At 28.6% G+C, this 21440-nt stretch overlaps 1 protein-coding gene across 3 annotated transcripts in view; it reads left to right on the top strand.

Annotated features, from left to right (window-relative positions):
* The window catches only part of LOC142327334 (BTB/POZ domain-containing protein 7), a 59776-nt gene extending 41199 nt beyond the window's left edge, over positions 1 to 18577 (top strand). For all 3 annotated transcript variants that reach the window (XM_075370279.1, XM_075370278.1, XM_075370280.1), the window contains exons 13-16: positions 32 to 210; positions 8329 to 8487; positions 10324 to 10679; positions 14342 to 18577. In XM_075370279.1, the coding sequence (XP_075226394.1) occupies positions 32 to 210; positions 8329 to 8487; positions 10324 to 10632 (647 nt within the window). In that variant the 3' untranslated portion in view covers positions 10633 to 10679; positions 14342 to 18577. The remainder of the gene's footprint in view (positions 1 to 31; positions 211 to 8328; positions 8488 to 10323; positions 10680 to 14341) is intronic.
* Positions 18578 to 21440: the final 2863 nt, after the last annotated feature.

Below are 21440 nucleotides of genomic sequence, written 5' to 3' on the forward strand. Positions count from 1 at the left end.
TTTAGTGATTTTTTAACAATTTTTTTTATAGTACCTAATTCAGCAACAATGTCAGCAATGTTGAAGCGAGAACAAAAGTTAAGACAATCTCCGAGTTGTCAGCGTGCTGTAGCCCTCCCTTTGTCATCAAGGCATGAAATAAATAGGCAGATAAGATTAAGAGTAGTGAGAGAATTTAATTTGCCAGATGCAGTGGCTGATTTCTTAGAGGTAATAAAAACTATTAACAGATAATATTTATAACATTTAATGTTATTAAAATGTCTTTACTCTTCCTCTCATTGTATATTAAAATTTAAACGTTGTATATTTAAATTTAAATGTTTTAGTAAACATTTTTTTATGTAGTATTGGATCTAAGTTGCAGAATAATCATGGTACAAGGTTTAAAGATTTTATATGCCTTGACATCTGTATAACCAGATTCTTCAAATCAGCATCTGTTTATCTAAGTAAAAAATCTAAACCTGTATAAATTAGGTAAGCACTTGCTGAGTTGAGGAGTTGCTGCAAATGAAATTTTTCAGCTTTAATGAAATAGTGATGGATTCATGATCCTTTCCTACTTGTAAATTGAGCCTAATAAGAAAATATTGTTTGTTAATGTGATATTGTATTATTTTAGAAATGGTAGCTGAAATGTAATACACACTGGATTGCAATTAGAGAAAAAATGTTTCACAAAGCAACAGGTTCTGCTATCTTGTAGTTTCATTTTCCTATTAGTAACATTCCAAAACTTGTTGAACCATGCCCTCTCATTTTTTGTTAATCGCCATTGTTATGGAGTGGAGTATGCCTTCTATGTTAACTTGTAGTGATTGAAAGTGAATGCTAATGGCATTCATCATCATCAAAAGGTTTGCCTTAATCAAAAAAATTCAAAACATATCCTGCAAAAAAATTCACTTGACATTGTTCTGGGATTCCAAATACATGTGTATAACCTATAAACCAGATCGACTGTAAATTCTGTATGATACATACAGATGTGTATGTTGTGTAGTTTAGGAGACGTGTGTGTTGTGTTTGAGAATCCATTGAATTGATAATTCTGCAATACGATAATGCTTGGTCACACATTTTTTGCAACCACCAAAGCTCTTGTGAAGTTGAAATTTCAACCTGTTTCACACCCCCTATATTCACCAGATTTGGCACTCTCTGATTTTCACCTCTTTCCACTATTAAGGATATTCATTTCACCAAGGATAATGAACTGAAGGATGTAGTGAGGTTGTAGATCAAGGAAGACTTTCAATATTCTTCATTGATGGAATGAGAAAACTACCTCATCATTTATAGAAATGTGTAGCTGTGTATGATGACTGTGTGGAAAAATAAATAAGTTTTTGCAGCAAAAAAAAAAAGTACTTTTGTGCCATATTTGTTTCATGCGACTATTCTTTTCATTTGTGAGTTATGAGCGACTGAAATAAATACATTTTAGCCACCCCTTGAATTAATATATATATATATATATATATATATATATATATATATATATTGTTGGGTAAAGTTAACAAAAAACACACAGCTCGTATTTGCCAAAAAAAATTGGACTTTAATTGGAAATAAAACAAATGAACTTAAGTTAAATCATAACCTTAAAAAAAATAATAAATTATGAAATTAACAAAACTTAATGATACTTAATAAATATCAGCTGAATCAACATATGAATAATGATATTAAATGAGAAAATACATGAATATACATTTTTCAAATACATATTTTGAAAATCTACAATTTAACAAAGCCTGAAAACAAGAGAACATAAAACAACTTATTTGCAATTATATACTTAGAAAAATATAACATCAATGAACATAGTATGACTGGAAAACTATTGAATTACTGACATATCCTGTAATATTGAAAAATTAGCAATGAACAGATCTCATTAACTTAGAAAAATAATTTACAGTAAATCTTAATTGGCACTGGCCTTTCCTGATTTATGAACAACAAACTTAACATTAAATAATTCAAATATGTAATTCTAGTTTAATGTAGCAAAAAGGCCACAATAATATTCTAGTACAAAAAGAGTTAATTACAATAATCAAATTGAAATAAATAAACATATAAATAGAGTTCCTTTACTAGTAAGCTTTCTTGAAAATATAAAATTACAAAGAAGTCCTAAAACATAACTGCACATCAGGAGTAATTTGCTTTAGGTTAATTTACGAGAAGTATTATGAATACAGTAAAGGATTAATCTCGGCCATTAACAAGTTACAAGAATAAATTGTAGAGTTAATTACAATAACAAATTGTAATAATTAAACACGTAAAAATAGGTAAGCCACCTATCATGATTGCACTTAAGTGAATAAGTGGTTTTTTAAACTAAACTTGAAATCGAAAGGCATAAGGTATGATGAACGGAATGTTCCACAAATTTTAATGATAAAATAACTGTTTAACGTAATAAATAATGAAAATTGAACTTGCCAGTAGCACACAAATATTAGCAAGAGACGAACTCGTGAATGAAGGTAAATAAATACATACAGTAATCCCGGGCGTAGTCCGCAGTGGTGTATCAGGAATACAGGGGTGAAACGTGGTTTAGAAGCTGAACAAGACGTGGCGTCTTAGATTTGTAGTAATGAGTTTGGAGAGAAATACTGCATTGATGAAAATGTAATCAGCAGCTAGAGAAGCTTCGCCGTCGATAGAATTGGCAGTTTGTAGTAATTGAAGCACTTTCAACATAGACGTAATATACAGAATTTGCAGATTAAACTTGACAAAGAAACGAGGCAAAACCAAACATAGAGATCGGTGAAGTTACAAGACACTGCCGAGTAGAGCTAGAAAATATTTCGACAGAGAAATACCGCAACATTTATGCGAGTATGAATGCGATGAAAATATTTAAACAATTATTCAAGAGAGACAATTGCAAGCTGATCCATCCAAGGCTGGAAGGATCAGCGTTGCGGAACCGCACCATGTGAAAGTCAGGACTAGAATGACCAAAGCTGGCGTGGTGAGAGGTAGGGGAAGCGAACAAAGCAATGGACAGAAGAGTGTGTGTGTTGACAACAAGAGTAGTGTAAGTAAAATACACGTAGATAAGCCTTACAAAAATGCAAAATAAAATTACCAAGCCTGTAAACTACAAGACTCGACCATAACCTTGAATTCATTGGAATAAAACGACTTTACGCAAATGGCATAAACATATATATATATATTTTTTTAAATTTTATTTATATTAAAATTGGAGAATTATTATAATCACATAAAAATGGTTGCATCATATGATTTTAGTAAAAATAGATTCACGTAATAATTTGCCAACTATAAATTCATAAAATTTATTATTACAAACCTATAGCAGACCCGTTCTAGCAAGGCGCTATTTCCTCTACTTACAGCCATTCATCTACTCCCCTCTGCAAGCGTCTTGCTATAACTGCTCACCTGTAACTATTTTCTACAAACAAATAGCTGTATGAAATTATTTTTATTCTCTAACAGTAAGAATAAAAATTAAGCCACATATGTTATCGAATGAAAATAAAATTTAAGTTCAGCCAGCCAAGTTAATCTTATATCATCAAACTAAAATTTTTTTGGTTGAAATGACTTTAGTGTAATAAAAACAATATGTAAAATGAATAGTATTTTCTTAACAATTAATTTTTAAAAATGGACTAATCCTAATAGATTAAATAGCAAATAAGTACCTAAAAGAAAGAACAACTTTATAAGATAAATGAATGCAAGTATAAACATTTATTAATAATTAATCTTTTTCTTTTAGAAAAACTAACCGTTTTTTTATCTATCAGATGTTATTTCCATTCCTTTATCTTCTACATTATGTAAAACGATTTTTATTTTCCCCTCGGTATGATATTTTGATGACATGAGCTTTATGTTGTATGTCTTTGAAAAAAGTGAATAGCTGTATTGAAGATACTACCTTGTCACAATAAAGGGTAGATATTTGCAGAGAGACCAAACAAAAGGAGTAATTCATGAAAGGACAGCAGCTCTTTTAATAGCTATTGTTAATGGTTGAATCTAATTTATTTTCTTTGGCATTATTTATGTCATTATAAATAATATAATTACTCTACAATGTTAAAGTAGATAGCAAATGCTGTATTTATTCTCATACCTAATATAAGCCATAAAAATCTTTTTGCCATTATTGATCTCGCGTTTGATTTTTTTTCCCGTAAGTATACTAATTATTTAGTATTTAAAAAAAATGTATACCATATTGCTGTTAAGCTCATTTTCATCATAATTCTATTTATGACATTTTGTAGACCAAATGAACTTTATTTCATCACTACTTGGGTTACACTTCAATATCATAAAAAATGTTTAACCATATTTGCTAATAAATCAGCAGTCGCACAATGAATTTTTAATAACACTATTACTATCCAAATTCAGTTTACTGTATAATCTGCTGTGATGATTTACTGTATTATCTGCTGAGATGTTTTATTCCAATTATTGAATTACGTTTTTATTTATTTCATTATTAAGAAGAACAGTTTCCTAAAAGGAGGTATATAACTTTTAAAAAAAATAAGTTCCATACTTATTTAAAAAATGTCAGGACAAAAAAGTATGAAAAAATATTAAGAAAAAAAGTGAGGCAATAAATATACTTTGTATTCCTTGAAGAACAAAAAACTTCGTTATTATGTTTCTTTTATTATCCTCACCATGAAACTCTTCTACAAGCTATATCTGCTCCTCTAATATTATATATTGGTCTTCAATATATTCAGAATAAGTTGCCTTATTGTTATTTCTTTATTAGTGTTATTAAAAAAGTTTTTAATTACTTAGACGTGCAATTTTGTAATATACAAATATATATTACTAATATGTTTTACCTCATTTAGGTAAAAAATTCAGATAAGTTATTGCGAGTAGTGATTGTTATATATTTACTCTTTAAAAAACAATTTTATATATTTGATTGGAAAAAATTTAGAAAGCCTATTTATTCAAGAAAAGTAAATTATGTAACTGTGTAACATTTTTAATTTTTAAATTACTATTAAAGTATAGAAATGTTTTTACAGTCAACAATTCTCTAACGCTACGATTTATGCCGTGACAAAAACCAATGTCGTAAGATTTTTGCCACAGTTTGGTATCTTACTACTAACATAGAGATGTAAAAGTATGAAATGACTAGTTATTTTTTGGTTCATACTATCAATTTTAATCATTTAAAATTATTTTATTCATGGCCCTTGGAACTGACAGCCATTAAATTCTGCAGAAAAGAATTGAAAAATTATTTACACAAGATTTGTGAAATGTTAACCTACCCTGCAGTTAGTGTAGGTTCTGGTTAAGTTATTGAAATAGATTAGTCATGTATAAAGAATTATATAATTTCAGAACAGTGTTCAGCACTAATCAAATAGACAAAAAAAAAGTTTCCTGTTTATGGTTCCAGATCGTAGCCATGCCTTTTTTTATGAGGTTACAAGTTCAACTGCTATGGTCATTAGCCCAAATGGAAATTTGTAACGTATGAAATATGCTATGCCTAACCGGGATTCAAACCTGGGACCTCCAGATGAAAGGCCAAGCAGCTACCATTCTGCCACGGAGATCAGCAAACCATGATGCCTTATTGCCAATTAAGAAAGTAGTGGTCTTAATAAAAAAAGAAGTTTATTAGTTTTTTCTGATATTCTAATATAACTTTTTATCATATTTGTTTTTTGTCGATGTGAAATAAAAGTTTAAGACTTCTTTAATTATACATTCCTAATAGCTACAGGCCAGTTGTCTGATTTCAGTTTATTTTTGTGATTATGAGTTGAATGTCATATATAAGTTATGATATATAAGTTTTTTGTTATGATATATAAGTTTTTTGTTTTTTTTTAATTATACACAGAATTTCATATTGCACAGAAATCTCTTGGGAGATGATTCTGTAGCCAAAAATTAAGAAAAATAGCTCATATAAACATAGATCAGAAAACAGTTCATGAGTGAGTTTCAGCTAGTGAAAAATTTAGCTCTGCTTTCTGCTCCCTCTGTGAAATTAAACCATACTAAAATTTTTGGGGTACAATTTGATGGGATAAATTCGGTCCTTCACTATTATTTTTCATCCAAGAAATTGAATGAAAGTGGTCTCAGACCTCTATCTCACTTAGCGTTTAAGAAAAACAGGGTATAACATAAAAAGGTTTTGTCAGAAAATACACTTTTTAGGTTTGGAATAAAATATTTTTGTTAATTTACCATTAAGGAAATAAAAATCTCTAGATAACTTTATAGAGAATTTAATTCTGAGAAATTTGATGTAAATTATACACAAATTTGAAAAGTTCAACTCTAATTAGAAACAAACCCACCAACGGAATCGGAAAAGTGATACGAGAACAATTTACATAGAAATCTGAAAAATTATAAAAAAATTTGAAAAACATATTAAAGATTTTTTTATAGGTTGGCAATAGCAGCTGTTCAACAATTAAGTTTAGTATCTAGCATTGAATATTCACTTTAGCAGTATTTGTGCGTTATTGTTCAGTAAATCATCCAGATTGGGTGATACCACTAATTTGTTTTCATGTGGAGAGTTGACAGACATGTTGTTTGTTAATTTATATGTTAATTTATTATTAAGTAAGTAATAATGGCTGCTGTGTGTGAATACCAGGAAAATTATCGTAAAACACGGGATCGTAAAACATTTGAAGCTTTGGAAAGACGAGTTCGAGAAACAGGTTTGCTTAAATCTCTGAATGTTTAGTGAGAAATACTAATGCTGAAGAAGCAATATTGAGTGTATTACAATGTATTTCCCACCTCAAGCACCGAAGGTTATCACATCGCTTTCATGTTTCACAATCGTGTGTGGTGAACAGGAGCACAACAATTATACCCATTCCATACAACATTTATACAAGAGTTATTACCACTTGATTTTGATGAACAGATAAAATTATGTCAAAGTGAATTTGAAAATGTGAACATCATCCCAACATCCTAAGTTATATTGTAATTAGTGGTGAATTCTGTTTTACAAAATATGGCATTGCAAATTATCAAAACACTCACGCCTGGGCAGAAGAAAATCTCCATGAGACTGCTACAAGTCATTTCCAATGGACATTTTTATTTATTGTGTGATGTGTGGTCTTGGTGATAATCTCAAGGCTCTTTTCTCATACTGCCAAGGCTAAATGGAGAGTGGCATTTGCATTTTTTGCAAACAAATCTGAAACCCAGAAGATATTCCACTTGCAGATAGAGAAGAGTTGTGGTTTTTCAATGATTGCGCACCTGCTCACTATTGCCATGATGTGATGAATTATTTCAATAACACATTTAATAGGCAATGGATTGTTCAAAACTGACTAGTAAAATGGCCACCTTGATCTCCCAATCTCACAGCAGTGGACTTTTCCTTTCGGGTTGCATGAAGTCGTTAGTCTGTTCCACTTGTATTGGCACATAAAAAGAATTGAGAATCGTGTAATAGAAGCTGGAGCTACTATTAGGAATAATAATGATGCTATTAGATATGTCCATCGGTTAGCATGCATTCGCTTACCTGAACTATGCATTGAACAGAATGGTGGCCACATTGAGCAACTCGACTGCTTTGAAGAAATATTTGCTGCTTTATCAAGTAACCGTTTTGATATTTAATAATTTTTAGAAAAGAAACAAAACCTATGTGATTTTTATTTTTTAAATCTGATTTTTATTCATTTTTTTCTGTTATTGATAAGCTTTCTACTTGTTTTCATGTACATTATGTTGTTCAAACATCGATGGAAATTGTTCTGTTTACAATCATATCACTTTTCAAATTGTGTATAATTTACATCAATTTTTTCAGAACAAAATCCTCTTCAAAGAAAAGTAGAGATTTTTATTTGTTTTATTAGTAAATTAACAGTGTTATTTCATTCCAAACCTAAAAAATGTATATTTTCCGACTAAACTTTTTTGTGCTTTATCCTGTTTTTCTTAAAACTTAAGTGAGTTAGAGACTTGGATCACTTTTATTCAATTTTTTAAATCAAAAACCATAAGGAAGCACCAAATTTACCCCTGATTTGTACCCCAAACATTTTAGTACAGTTTATTTCACAGAGGAAGCAGAAAGCAGGGCTAAATATTTAGTGAGCCAAAACTCTCCAATGGACTGTTTTCTGACCTACATTTATATCGAGCTTTTTTTTCTTTTTTTGGCTATAAACTCATTTCCCAAGAGATTGCTGTACAATTTGGAATCAGTTATATAAATATATATATATTTGATGATGTATATCCTCATTATGAATTATATGTTTTATTTAGAGTACTGCTGCATGCTACTGCACAGAGGAGGATGAAGCTGTTGGTGGTGAATATCCTCGTAATAGTATGAGTTATTCAAGGCCATCACCTGGTCCAACACCACCCCAGTTGCCAGCCATTATTACTGAGGGTGACATTTATCGCAGTATACCTGGAGAAGTAAATAAAGTTATTTTTCATTTAGTTGTAATTATAGTGGTATGTAAAATTTAAATCCATTATTAAGTCAGAATACGGTATTTATTTTAAGTTTAGTACGGTATTTATTTTTTAATTTCGTAGGCTGCGTTCACAGGCCGCAGCATATTTTTCACAGTTGACATACTCATGGCATACTTTATTTGAAGATAACATTAGGTATTTTCCAGATATTGGAAAGTCATCGGATACACAACAAAAGTGAAATAGTTAAGCATTGCTGCTCTCTCTTCATTGGTTTTATTATCAAAATACAATTTAAAAGACAAGGAACATTGTTTCAGACTTAAAACATACCTTTTTATAAAAGATTTTCATGTTTTTTTAATAAGGTCTTATGTTTGTAATGTATTTAAGAACTCTTTTAATGTTCCGCATAATTGAGTTCCTAAAAAATATTTTTATAATTACCTTTAATGGTGTTTATTGAGTAAATTTTTAATAATTTAGATCTTTGTTGTAGGGTCACTCCATACCAATCCAACCAATAATAATTTCTACTTTTATAAGATTTTTACTTTTTTCTGTCTAAGTTTGTGAATGTTTTAAAAGGCTCAAAAATAATCTTTTAAACACAGTTTTACTTTATATTTTATTGAGTAGTCATATTTTTTATTGGTAGTAAAAAACATTTCTGTGTTTGCTGTAAATCATTGCAATTTACTTTTTCTCCATCCAAATTCAAATAAACAAAGTACAATTTTAAAATAAATTTTTATTTCTTATATATTTTTCTTTCGGACTCATACTTTTAATGTATTTGTGTCAAATCATGTGGTTGCCCATAATGGCTTTATTAACTTTTTTGATAAACGACAAGCAGTTATTGCTTTTAGTTTGAATGATGAAGCCAAATATGTTTTTGGTATCGGATTACAGTTAACTTTCGATTTCTACAATTATTTTTTTAAGTATGGAACTGTTTTAAGATGTTCTTCATTTTTTAACAATTTTAAGTAATTTTTGTTGTTTTATTTATTCTGAATCTTTTAACATTTATAATAATTAAAAGTAATTTTTTTCTCTCATGTGCTATCTTACCTCTTTTTCTTTTCTCCATCTTCAGTTTTCTATTATTTTTATTTATTTATGGATTGATTTATTTAGTATTGTATGTATTTTAGAATTGTTATTAAAACTTTATAGAATTAATATTAATCTATATTTTGGTATTTTAGAATTAATAAGTTATCTTCTATCAATATTTCAAATTATTTATTTCCCCAAACTGATAATTGCAAATCTCGTAATAAAAAATGCATGATTTTTTCGTGATTACATGCAGCAGTTATAATGAAAACTGATGTCAGAAAAGTTATTTTCGCACACTTTCATCTCAGGTAGAGAACAAAAACAAAGTGCTATATTTGAAGAACTTCTTGTTTTGAAGATAGTATAACAAAATGAAGAAAAAAATTTAGCCCAAAATTGATTAGGTAATGATGATTTTTTTTTTTTGTAGTCTTTATTAGCTTGTCTCTAATATTTAGGTAATTATATAGCTTCACTATGAACCTAGCAAGATATATAATATATCATCAGGTGTAAAAAATATTATTTCATATCACTGCATTTAGTTAATTAATAAAAAAATATTTCCACCACAGTTCTCATATTCATCCTTTTAGATTTATTCACTCATTTACATAATTTTGGCCAATCCTGTGCTCACATTTACAAACAAAATCAAGTTATTAGATTTGAATTTTTTTAATTTTAATTCATTTTTTTATCCATCATGTGGTTTAAATTAAATTATACATGTTAATTAGAACGTACGTTGATTTTTTTTTCCAGTGTTGCCTTCCACCTGAAGGCGATAGCCACTTGTCAGAAATAATGCCAGATGTTGCAATGGCTACCGCATCGTTAGGACAGTTACAGTTACAAGAACAACTCGAATTAGAATTGGATTTGGGTGATGGACCGCATCCGTCGCATGCACATTCACATACGCATTCGCATCATTCCAACAGCAGTAGCCACCATAATACTGTACCTGGTGGTCATGTTATGTCCAACACCTATAATAGAAGGGCTGCAGTGTCTTACGTTCCACCTCCATATCACAGGCCACATCCACCACCTCCTCACAGGTTTATATAGCATTGTAATACGTGCTGATTGCAATTTTGATGATTCATTAACACCAGGTGAGTTAAGCAGAAGAATTTCAAACTTCTTTTTTTTTGTATTTAGCATTTCAGATCCTAGTTTGGAACTATGTTTGGTTAGTATTAATTGAAAATAAATGTATGTAATACGTCCAGTTCATTACTTTCCTGGCCGATCCACTTCTGCAATTCAGACATATGAGGAAAATTAAATAAATGAAATGTTAAGACTGTTCATAGTGAATAAAATTAAGATCTCTATCTTACAATAATAAATATACTCCTGCATTCCCAAAAGGGGTACGTATCTTAAAATGTTTTTCATCAAACTTATCCAGAATTTTGTATTACGCAGTCCAGTATCGGCTGTCTTCTCACTATGAAGTTCCCATTCAGTTCCAATGTTTGTCAGATGTCATCTGTTATTAGTTATACTTCATTGTGTTTCAAACTGATTAATGGCAAATAAAAAATATTATATTGTTCGCACACTATTATATAATATATATTATATACTATTGCTAGAATTTTATACTATCGCACACAATTTTTTAAACTTGCGTGAGTTAAATAATATTTTCTGATTTCAATTTTTATAATTGCTACTTTTTTCTGTAACTCCATAACTGGCATTTCTGACAAACTACTGACATTTCACCTTTACTGCATATTATCAGAGTAATTTTAAGTTTGAAGATGATTCTAGTGATATTTTATTAAGCGACAACTGTAATAAATATGTATATAGAAAATAATAATATCTCGGCTAGTGATAATCATTATTAGTCATAAGAAAACTGAAAAACATCATTTTGAAAATGGCTTTAAATTTAAAATTATTAACATGATATATATATAAAAATGTATTTTTTTTTAACTCGCATAGAAAAAAAATTTTATTTGAACATATTAATGTGCAAGAGATGCTCAAAAGGTATTGTTAATTTTTTATTTGCAATGTGCATTTAGTAGGAAAAATAATAAATCCTAGGATAAACATGAGATTTTATTTTTTTCATTTTCCTTTATGTATTAGCAGGAATCAGATAACCACTTAACTCTGCTGAAAACATTTTTTATCTCTCTGTAGAAGTTTTCATCAAATTCCAATAAAAATGTATTAACTGTTTATTTCACTTCTTCATTGTCAGCAAAATTGAATGGTTTTAGATGTTATTTTGCAAATCATATCATTATATAGAGAAAACAAGGTTAGGACTGTGTTGCAGTTGAGTTTGGTTTCTCACTGGTATAAAAACTGTAATGGTTTCTGTGACAAGTAGGTGTGCGTTGTCATATTAGAGAATGTTCTTTATGAAAGTCTGCTGGGATGCTTGTTTTCAAGTATCTGATAAAAATTTCTGTAAATTTCTTTATAACGATGAGCATCAATAGCATTCTCTTCTTGGACACAAAATAACGAGGAGGCGCTTTTTAACATGTTATCACTCTGAAATGAAAACTAATATTGAGGCTCGTATGATTTTATTTATCACAGGAGGAATAGTATTTCTCTCTCCCCCGTAATATTTGTTCAAGAACAATTCATCAATATTCATAATGGCAAATTTGAAATAGACATTACTTTTAGAATATTCCTCATACTTTCTTATGAATGAGGACTATTTATGAAGTAACCTCTGGTGAAGTAATAAAAATAAATTGAATAAGATTACTACGTATAAAAGTTACATGCATATATTATTTATTAACATAGTCAGTGTGCAAATTTAAGCACTTGCAAAGTAACATCAGCTTGTTTATTCCCTCTTCGAAGAACACTGCCGCTAAAGTACTCATCTGTTAGTTCATCATTACTTTTGAAATGTCAAATAGCCAACCAATTCTTCAATCTTGTAAACCGATGAAAATCAGATAGTGCCAAATCAGGACATAAGAAGAAGGATGGTTAAAAATTTGCCGCTTAAACTTGTTTAGTACATTCTTGGTGTTAGCGGTGGTGTGAGGCTCTGCATTGTCATAAAAAAAAAACAATCACCTTTGTTAGCACCCCTTGCAGTTTATTCTGCATTACTCATCTAAGCTTTTTCAGAACATTTCATAATAAATGTCTGTAGTTATTTTTGCACCCAGCCTCTTAAATTCTGCCAACAAAATTCCTTTAAAGTTCGCTAGCTATAATTTTTTTGTTAAAATTTTTTGGGCTTGTTCAGTGAGCGTTTACATTCAGTGTTTGGATATTTTTTTGTTTCAATATTGATGAGCCAAATCCATGTCTTGTCATTGGCTAATAATAATACTGTCAAAAATTCACTTTATTCGGGTATCGCTGAAGAAAAACCACTGCTCTCATTCTTTTCATTTTGTGAACATTTGTCAGTTTTTTTGTACCCATCATGAACAATACGTACCAAAACTCAATCTGTCAAAGACATTGAAATTTGAGGAAAATTTTCATTAAGTTCAGTAATTATGAAGGGATGTTTATCATGATTGACATGTTCAGTTTTTTTGACATGTCTTTTTCTTCTTTGTCACGTAAATTAGTTTGCCTTTCCCTGAATTTTCTGTACCATTTTCTTTTAGAATCATTACTCATTACATTATTACAATAGATCTCTGAACAGCCAGTGATGAATCTTAACTGCAGATGTTTCTTTTTCCTTCAAAAAACAAATGATACTATTTACCTTATAACAATCACCATTTATTTCACCATGTACTTTTAATACTGTACGAAGTGACGACTGACTGTGTGTGACTATATTTAAGCTTAGATGTCCACTGCATATGCTTTAGTTACTATAGAAACTGGTTTGTTTATAACACCTAATAGGTGTTAATTTATTTATAGAGGTTTATATATGTGTTATATTAATGAAACCATTAGCAAGACAAATAAAATTGAAACAATTATTACTAGTTATAAGGCCTCTGTAAATCTCACAGATTCATCAGCAGTTATTAAAATAATTAGTTATTATTGGTAATTCAGTACTGTTACTGATTTTCAAACAAGAGTAATTATAAATTTTAAAGAAATAGTGTCTCATACAGCTTAAGTAGGTCATTTCACTCAAAAATTTCTTATTGGTTGACTAATTTACATTTTTGTGTACTTCATGTCTCCATTCTCAGTTCCTTGAATAAAATCAGAAGTTAATGTGAATTGTGAATACCTTTATACATATAATTTTTTTAAATATTTTTCAACATAGTCACCTTTTAAAGTAATTCACCTAGTACATCGCCTTTCCAGCTTATTTTTCCTTCAGTAAAATACGATTTCTCAAGCTCTGCAAAATAGGTGTCTGTCTCAGCCATGACTTTATCATTTGAAACAAATCTTGCCCACCAAGCCATTTCTTCAAATTTGGGAACAGGAAATAATTACTAGGAGCTAAATCTGGCAAATATGGTGCATGTGGAAGCAATTCGAAGCACAGTCGTGTTTCGAATCCAGAAATTATTGTAATATTTAAACCATCTATTACTCTATATCTGCTGAATCTGGAACTGGCTAATATTTTCTAATCTCAACTTATTTCTTGTCATTATTTCTACCGTATCGCAATCATTGTTATTGTTTGTATTGTGATTTTTTTTTTAATTTTCCTACATTTGTACATACAGTTGAGTTAATTATTGTAGATCTTTTGTATGATGTATATAAATAAATATGTTTTATGAATATGTTGCGATCGTGAATAGTAATAATTGTTTTTTCCGTGTCATTTCAGATCAACCGGTAATATTATCAACTGCCATTATTTTTATAAGAGGAAAGTTATTGCACATGAAGATATATGTATTTATCTGCTTTGGATGTGTGGACACACTTTTGTGTGTATGATGTATATATGTGTGTTTGTGGAGTGTATGATTTCCATACGTGCATAATACAATGTAAGTAAAACGTACATCAAATGTAAATTGAGTGTTCGGTGAAGGAAATATTGATGTGGACCACTGATTTATTAAACAAAACTAAAATACTTTTTTCTCTGTCTTTATTTTTTTTATCTCAGTCATACATTGTATTTTTCTCTTAACCGGCTGAATGAGTCATCATAAAACAAATAAATAAGGACTATATTTTTGTTGAAATGTTATATTAAATGAAAAATAAATTAGGGGAAAAATAATATATTGTGTACTTAATAATTGTGAAGCGTTTAAGAAATACTTAATAATGTATTGTTATTATTATTATATTTTTTATTGTATCGATTATAATTTAGTGATTATTGTTATTATTATTATTATAATTATTATTACTACTACTATTATTATTGCCCATATTCAAACAGATTTCTTTCCTTTGATTTAATTTTATTATTTTTAATTACATATTGTAATATTGTAAATATGAAACGTATGTAAATAAGAATATTATATATACACATATTACATATATTATGTGATATGCAAGCTATGATTAAAAAAATAATGAAACATTTTATGTAATGTAATTGATACAACACTCAGATTTTCCCATTATTATAAATAGAAGCATTCCCAGAAATTATTATGCAGTAGACTTACTGTAACAATCTAATTGATTCCTGGGAAATGGTTGTAAATTGGGTAATTATAAATCAAGCCCTTAGCATTGCACAGATTTATCATTGCAGTTCCTCCTTCAGAGACTTTTTTTTGGGTTAATTTAAATAGATATCTTTACTTTAATTAAATAATTTGATTATATGTTTCTTAAAAACATCGTTAACAAGCTTTCTGAGTTGAAATCAGGCTTTATGATCTTTATTCACATACATCTACGATTACATATACTTTTTTAAGTATGCCTGTTTAATCAACAGTGTGAGTGTTCATTTTATTCTATTGCTTTAGCTAACATGTTTGAATAATCAAACATTATTAAGTGACTGAAGGACTCTGCAGAAAAAGATCTATGCTTACAGATTTAATATTTTGATATCTGAAGTTTTCAAGCCTTTTTTTTCTAATTCAACCAATGCATCCTTTGCTGACAAAGAGTATTATTTCAGTCTCACCTCATTGTTGCTTTTGTGTGAAGTACTGACAATGCCTTTTTCTACATACAGTTAACTATTTAAGAGGAGATGTGTGAATTGATTGCATTTGGTAGTTAATTGATTCAGTGAAAAGTTGCTTCTGCTTTCGATGTGATCCTATCATAACTTGTTTTCATCGTTAGAATCTTTACTTCTTACTCGATTTAGTATAGCTATTTTATTTTATTTTTTATTTGTTTCTTGTAATTTAAAATTTTGTTGTTTCTTGTAAGGTAACCCCTCTCTTAAATTTTTTAAGAGACATGATTTACTTTTTGTTTTTGGTCATTATAATGTAATTTGCCAGCAAAAGTATATAAATTATTCTAATTATACCAGTATCTGTTTTATAAAAAATAATAATTATGATAAATGTAAGTTACTTAAAATTGTTGATTAATAACTGTATACTAAACAACATAATGCAAATTGCAAACTAGTAGAAATCACAGACTTAAAGGTTGAGATATTTATTGTAAATCGGTTTACTTAGCAGATCAGGAATAAAACTGATATTTTAAAGTCATTAATCTCCCCTCCATTCATTTGTTTTAAAAAAAAATTAGGGTATAAGAAATTGTAGTAGTTAAATCAGCACAGGAATGCTAAAGCATTCAGTTATCGGAAGAAAGGGAAGAGTTTAAATTTTGCAAAGTACTGTTTAATGACTTTCCCTGACAAGATAAAGCAAGATACATGATGTATTGTTTCACAGTGAAAAGGGATATAATATTGAAATATAAATAGAATATTAGATATTAAATATATTTGATTTATACTACCTCTTCCAGTTTTTTGTACATTCATGACACGTATAAAGCATCTAATGAGATACAAAGAAACATCTATCGTAGTCGCTTACTGTGTGGTAATAATTTCCATTGTATACACATTCACTTCAGGTACAACTTGACATACTGATGTGCAGTTATACTGTCAGTTCAGTGAAGAAGAGAACATTTTATTTTTCATTTTCTCTAACATCGCATGCACGACATGCAATGCTTGTTATTGTTAAGAATTGTATTTCATACTCCTATGGAGTATTTTTAGGAGTTAATGACATAGGAGGGGCGACTTGACACAAGTTACCCGCAACTATTATGGTAATGGCGCTTGTAAGAACTTGTAAATAAACTTCAATAAATATCCCTTTACCTTTAAAACTGGAATCTTTGGTCATCTCTAAGAATAGATCTTTGTTAAGCAATCTACCAAAGACAGGTAGGTAGTTGGATCTCATTTTTTGGCAGGTTTCAGTAAATGAATGCAGTTATACTGCTCCAGCAGCATTTAACACTAAGGTCATTGCAGAAGAGCCAACACATAGATTACTGTAAGTGTCACCGCTATTATAACCAGTTCATTCATTATCGTTTGACCTCTGACCATTTGTGACATTTGAATAGAGTTGGTAAATAAATAATAATTGACAATTTCAAAATTTCATCAATCTTATTAAATTTTATATCAAGTTTTAACATAAATATTTTATATATAAATGTGAGTCATAATATGAAAATACACTGTTTTAGATGTTATAAGTAAATTGCAGTATTACCATGTTTAAGTGGTTTGGTATGTGATAAATACTTCCAGAGGTCAGGCTAGACTAATTCACTTATAAGAACTGAAATATTGTGTTGTAGTAGTGACTATACACAAAGTGTTACATTATTTTTTGAACACATCTCTTTGTGTGTGTGTGTGTGTGTGTGTGTGTGTGTGTATGCACTTAATAATGTATAAATAAAATATGTTGTATTTATGCAGTATCAAATATTGTATAAAAAGTTGTGTATTATTTTTATTTTTAACATCCTATCATCATATTTCATAAAATTGAGGATATTATTTATTACATGCTGTGATCCGTTGTCATGTAATTATTATTTTATTGCACACTTTTAATTATGTCTATTATCATTATCATTGTATGCATTTGTAATTTTATGAAGTGCTGTTTTTCCATCAAATTTCTATTATTATTTTGTTATTAATTGTTTTCATGGGAAAAATGATGTATTTGCAACTTAATAATTCCATCTATGTAATTAAAAGAAAAAGGTTGTATATCTGTTATGAAAACAAAATGTTTCTCGTTGTGCTTTGTAAATCTTATTGTAAATAGTCATTATTCCCATTTTATTTGACTTTATTTTGCTTCATAATCAGCAGGTTTGAATTTTACAGAGTACAAAACTGTAGTGTTTTAATAGTTGTGGAGGGGAGGGCAGATGTAGTTAGGAATCGTTGTTTTGATTTCAATAAAAATTTGTTGCATTTTTGTATTATTGTTGTTTTTTTATTTTTTTATGTTGAAAGAACAAAATATACATTATCGTTAAAGAAAAATGTAATCTCAGTCGATCGATGACAGAGAATAATAGATATATTATAAATAATCTTGGAGTAGTTCCTAATTTAAATGAAATGAAAAGACAATGTATCTTTGTATTTTTCAGCTTACTGTTAAACATTATTGTATATTATGTTAATGAAACTTTAAAAATTTGCTTCTGTTATATAGTTTTTATCCAAATGTAATAAGTTTATATAAATAATTGTTATGCAATAATTATTATATACTGTACGATAAAGAAACTTTCTCGATGCTTGTGTCAGAAGTTAAAAAACCATGGTTAAACTTTTTGCAGGGTAACTCAACTTTAGTACATGTTCTTAAAAAAAAAAAAAACATTTCTTTTATTCTACAGTACTAAAAACCAATTTTCATTGTTCCGTGAAATGCTGCACTTGTATAGCAAATTTTGAAACGCTTAGTTTTAAGTTGATTTTTTGAAATTTAAGAGTTCACATGAAGAACTGTTTCTGGTTATGTTATTATTTATTTTGTGTTTTCTTGATGGTTTCATGTAAGTTGAGCAGTATTTCGTACCACAGTTTTTTTTTTTTTTTTTTTTTTTTTTAAGAAAATAAGCTCCATAAAAACAGTAGTAGTACTTAAGTTGTGTTTAGAAATTTTAATTTTGTGTTCTTTAAAATTTTCATTGGCATCTGACCTCAATAGATTTTAAAAAATGTTATTAGTTGTTTGGGTAAGTTAACATAATAACCCTTGCAGCAATAATTTTGTTTTAAAGAAAGTATTATTTATCTTTTTTAAAAGTTGACTAACTTCATTCCGTTTCATGTGCATATATTATCATTTCTTCTTCTTATATTTATTTATTTTGAGAACTCAAATTAATGAAAGGTTAATATGAAGCTACATTATACTTCATCTCTTTCTTCCAAGTGAATTATTATACAATAAATAGACTTCTATTGACACTTAATTTGTTTGTTTTTTATAGTTTGCCATTTTTTATTGGTTTATTCCTCTTATAAGTATAATGAAAAAAATTCATATAAACATAGGTCTGGATACAGTTTGTTTTCCAAGTTACAACCTTCAAAAGATGCTCAGATTCTGCTCTAAAGAACAAGTAATGGTATACTAAATGTTTTGCCAATTAAATACAAAGTTACTAGTTTTATGTGGAATGTTAAATGAAAAATGTTTAAAATGGGTTCCAAAACTTTATTTTGTCATTTCCAAAAATGTTGTTGTAAAACCCAGAAAAAATTTGCTAAAAAGCATGTCTTTTTAGGCATGTCTTCTTTCCAAATATTGATTTTTCTCCTAAAGGAAAAAGATTTATTGAGAATTTAATTTTACAAAAATTTATGTGATTAAATTGAATGAAAACCAAATAAAAATTATTTTTACTGAAACCCAAATGCAAACCAATTTTGAAAACTACAAATTACAAATTAAAAGGTAGGTGTACCTACTTTTTTCAAAATAATTCTTTAACAGAACCATATTATTATTATATTAACTTACTGTTATAATATTACTTAGCTGTTCAAAATGGAATTTTCAAAGTCAATGAACATTTTAGTTCAGTGATTTCTGGGTGCGACTACTCTCCAACATTCTTGGGTGATAAATATTATACTGTGTAACAGTTCATTTTTTTGTGGGATCATTTAGCGTATAGTTCATGTGTCTTGAACAAAGAAATTAAAGGATTTGAATCTGGGGATCTGGCTGGTCATGCTCGAGTTCCTTGGCTAGTTTGACTATTTGTAAATGTTTCATTGAGTTGAATTAAACTGTGCTCAAAATGATTTGAATTCATCTTGCTGGAAATACAAGTGTGTTTGCATAAGAAATTTTCCTATCAGAACATTTACTGTTACACCACATCAGACATTTATCGAAAAATAATGTTGGAGGTTTGATTCAGAAATTGTGCGAGAAACCGTGTATGACTGGTTCTTCTGATACCGTTATGTGTAAATATTGCTTCATCAGTGAAGATTATTTGCATGGCTAATGTATCATTTTCTAATACTGTTGGCAATAATTGATTCTCTTTGTAATTCATTCTTTCAGTTATACACATTGAAGATGATATGGTACTCCATTGTATTGCAGTACCCATAGATTAAATTGTATTATGTTATTATTCTGTGTTATATGCCAGATCACTATCTGTAATTTTAAAATATAAAAAATAAACTAATATACCAAAAAGATTAATAAATGTTTTATACTTTTCACTTCTATTTTGCATTGAACTTTGACTTAATTTACATGAGTCAAGTACCACACTATTTAAAAAATTAACATACACCATGCCCAGTTTGTAGTGTAAGATTTTCAGAATTTCTTTTATTGCCCTAGATTTTTAATAAAAATGGTTTTTTTTAAAAATTCAATTTTATCACCTTCTCAGATTAAACCCTCTAAAAATTTTGAGTTAAAGTTTTGTTATTGTCAATTTAGCAAAGTAAGATCACTCAAACCTAAAAATAAAGCATACTTTTAGTCTACCGTTTTTGGGTTTTACAACAATTTTCTTTGAAAATACTGGAGTTACAGTTCTGGAACCAATTTTTAAACATTTTTCATGTAAGACTGTATATAAAACCACTCATTTTGATTAATAATTTGTGTCCATAGAGTTTTAAGATATTATTACTTGACCTTTGGAACAGAAATATAGCAAAATATTTAGCTAGTTGTAACTTGTAAACGAGGTGTTTTTGAATTTATGTTTATATGAGTTTTTTTTCATTATTTTGATGAGTATATTACATTATTACTGCATAGTTATTATGTAGTAATTTATAGTTTAAAAAGGACATTATTTAATTATGTACTATTCTTTTTTTTGTTTTTATTTATTGTAGTTCAAGTAATGTTTATTTTTATTTTAGTTATATGTTGTACAACTTATGGATTCTGCATTCTCAATTTGCGATTTAGAAATTCTTCAATATTTAAAAAGAAATAATTGTTATGAAAATAAAAATAATTTTTCTGATGAATGTCGCTTCTTCAGCAAAAGATTTGCTTGTCAAACCATCTCCACAAATAAAGAAAAAAAATTATCTGAAGTTGTGTCTCCTTGTGTAGAGAAAATGTGATGTATGTCCATCAACCATCCATGAGTATAATTAGAAAATATTTCTTTGTAATGATTTCCTCAGAAATCATCTACGAATAAGAAATATGAAGAATCAACTGGCTTTGAAACACAACTGTATCGAAGAATGTATTATTATATTATTACTAATAAAAAAAAAGGTTTAAAGGGCAAAAAAATATGTTCATAGATATTCTACTATTCCTCATATACGTTTTTGGAAGATTATCATCTTGAAAAGGAATAAATTTACATAAAGATTATCAATTATAACTGATGTATGTATTGTTTTGTTATATATTTTGATAAATTTATATTAACATATTGAATGACACCAGTTATTTCTTTCTATGCTCTTT

The sequence above is a fragment of the Lycorma delicatula genome, chromosome 7, assembly GCF_047948215.1.
Source record: "Lycorma delicatula isolate Av1 chromosome 7, ASM4794821v1, whole genome shotgun sequence".
NCBI lineage: Eukaryota > Metazoa > Arthropoda > Insecta > Hemiptera > Fulgoridae > Lycorma > Lycorma delicatula.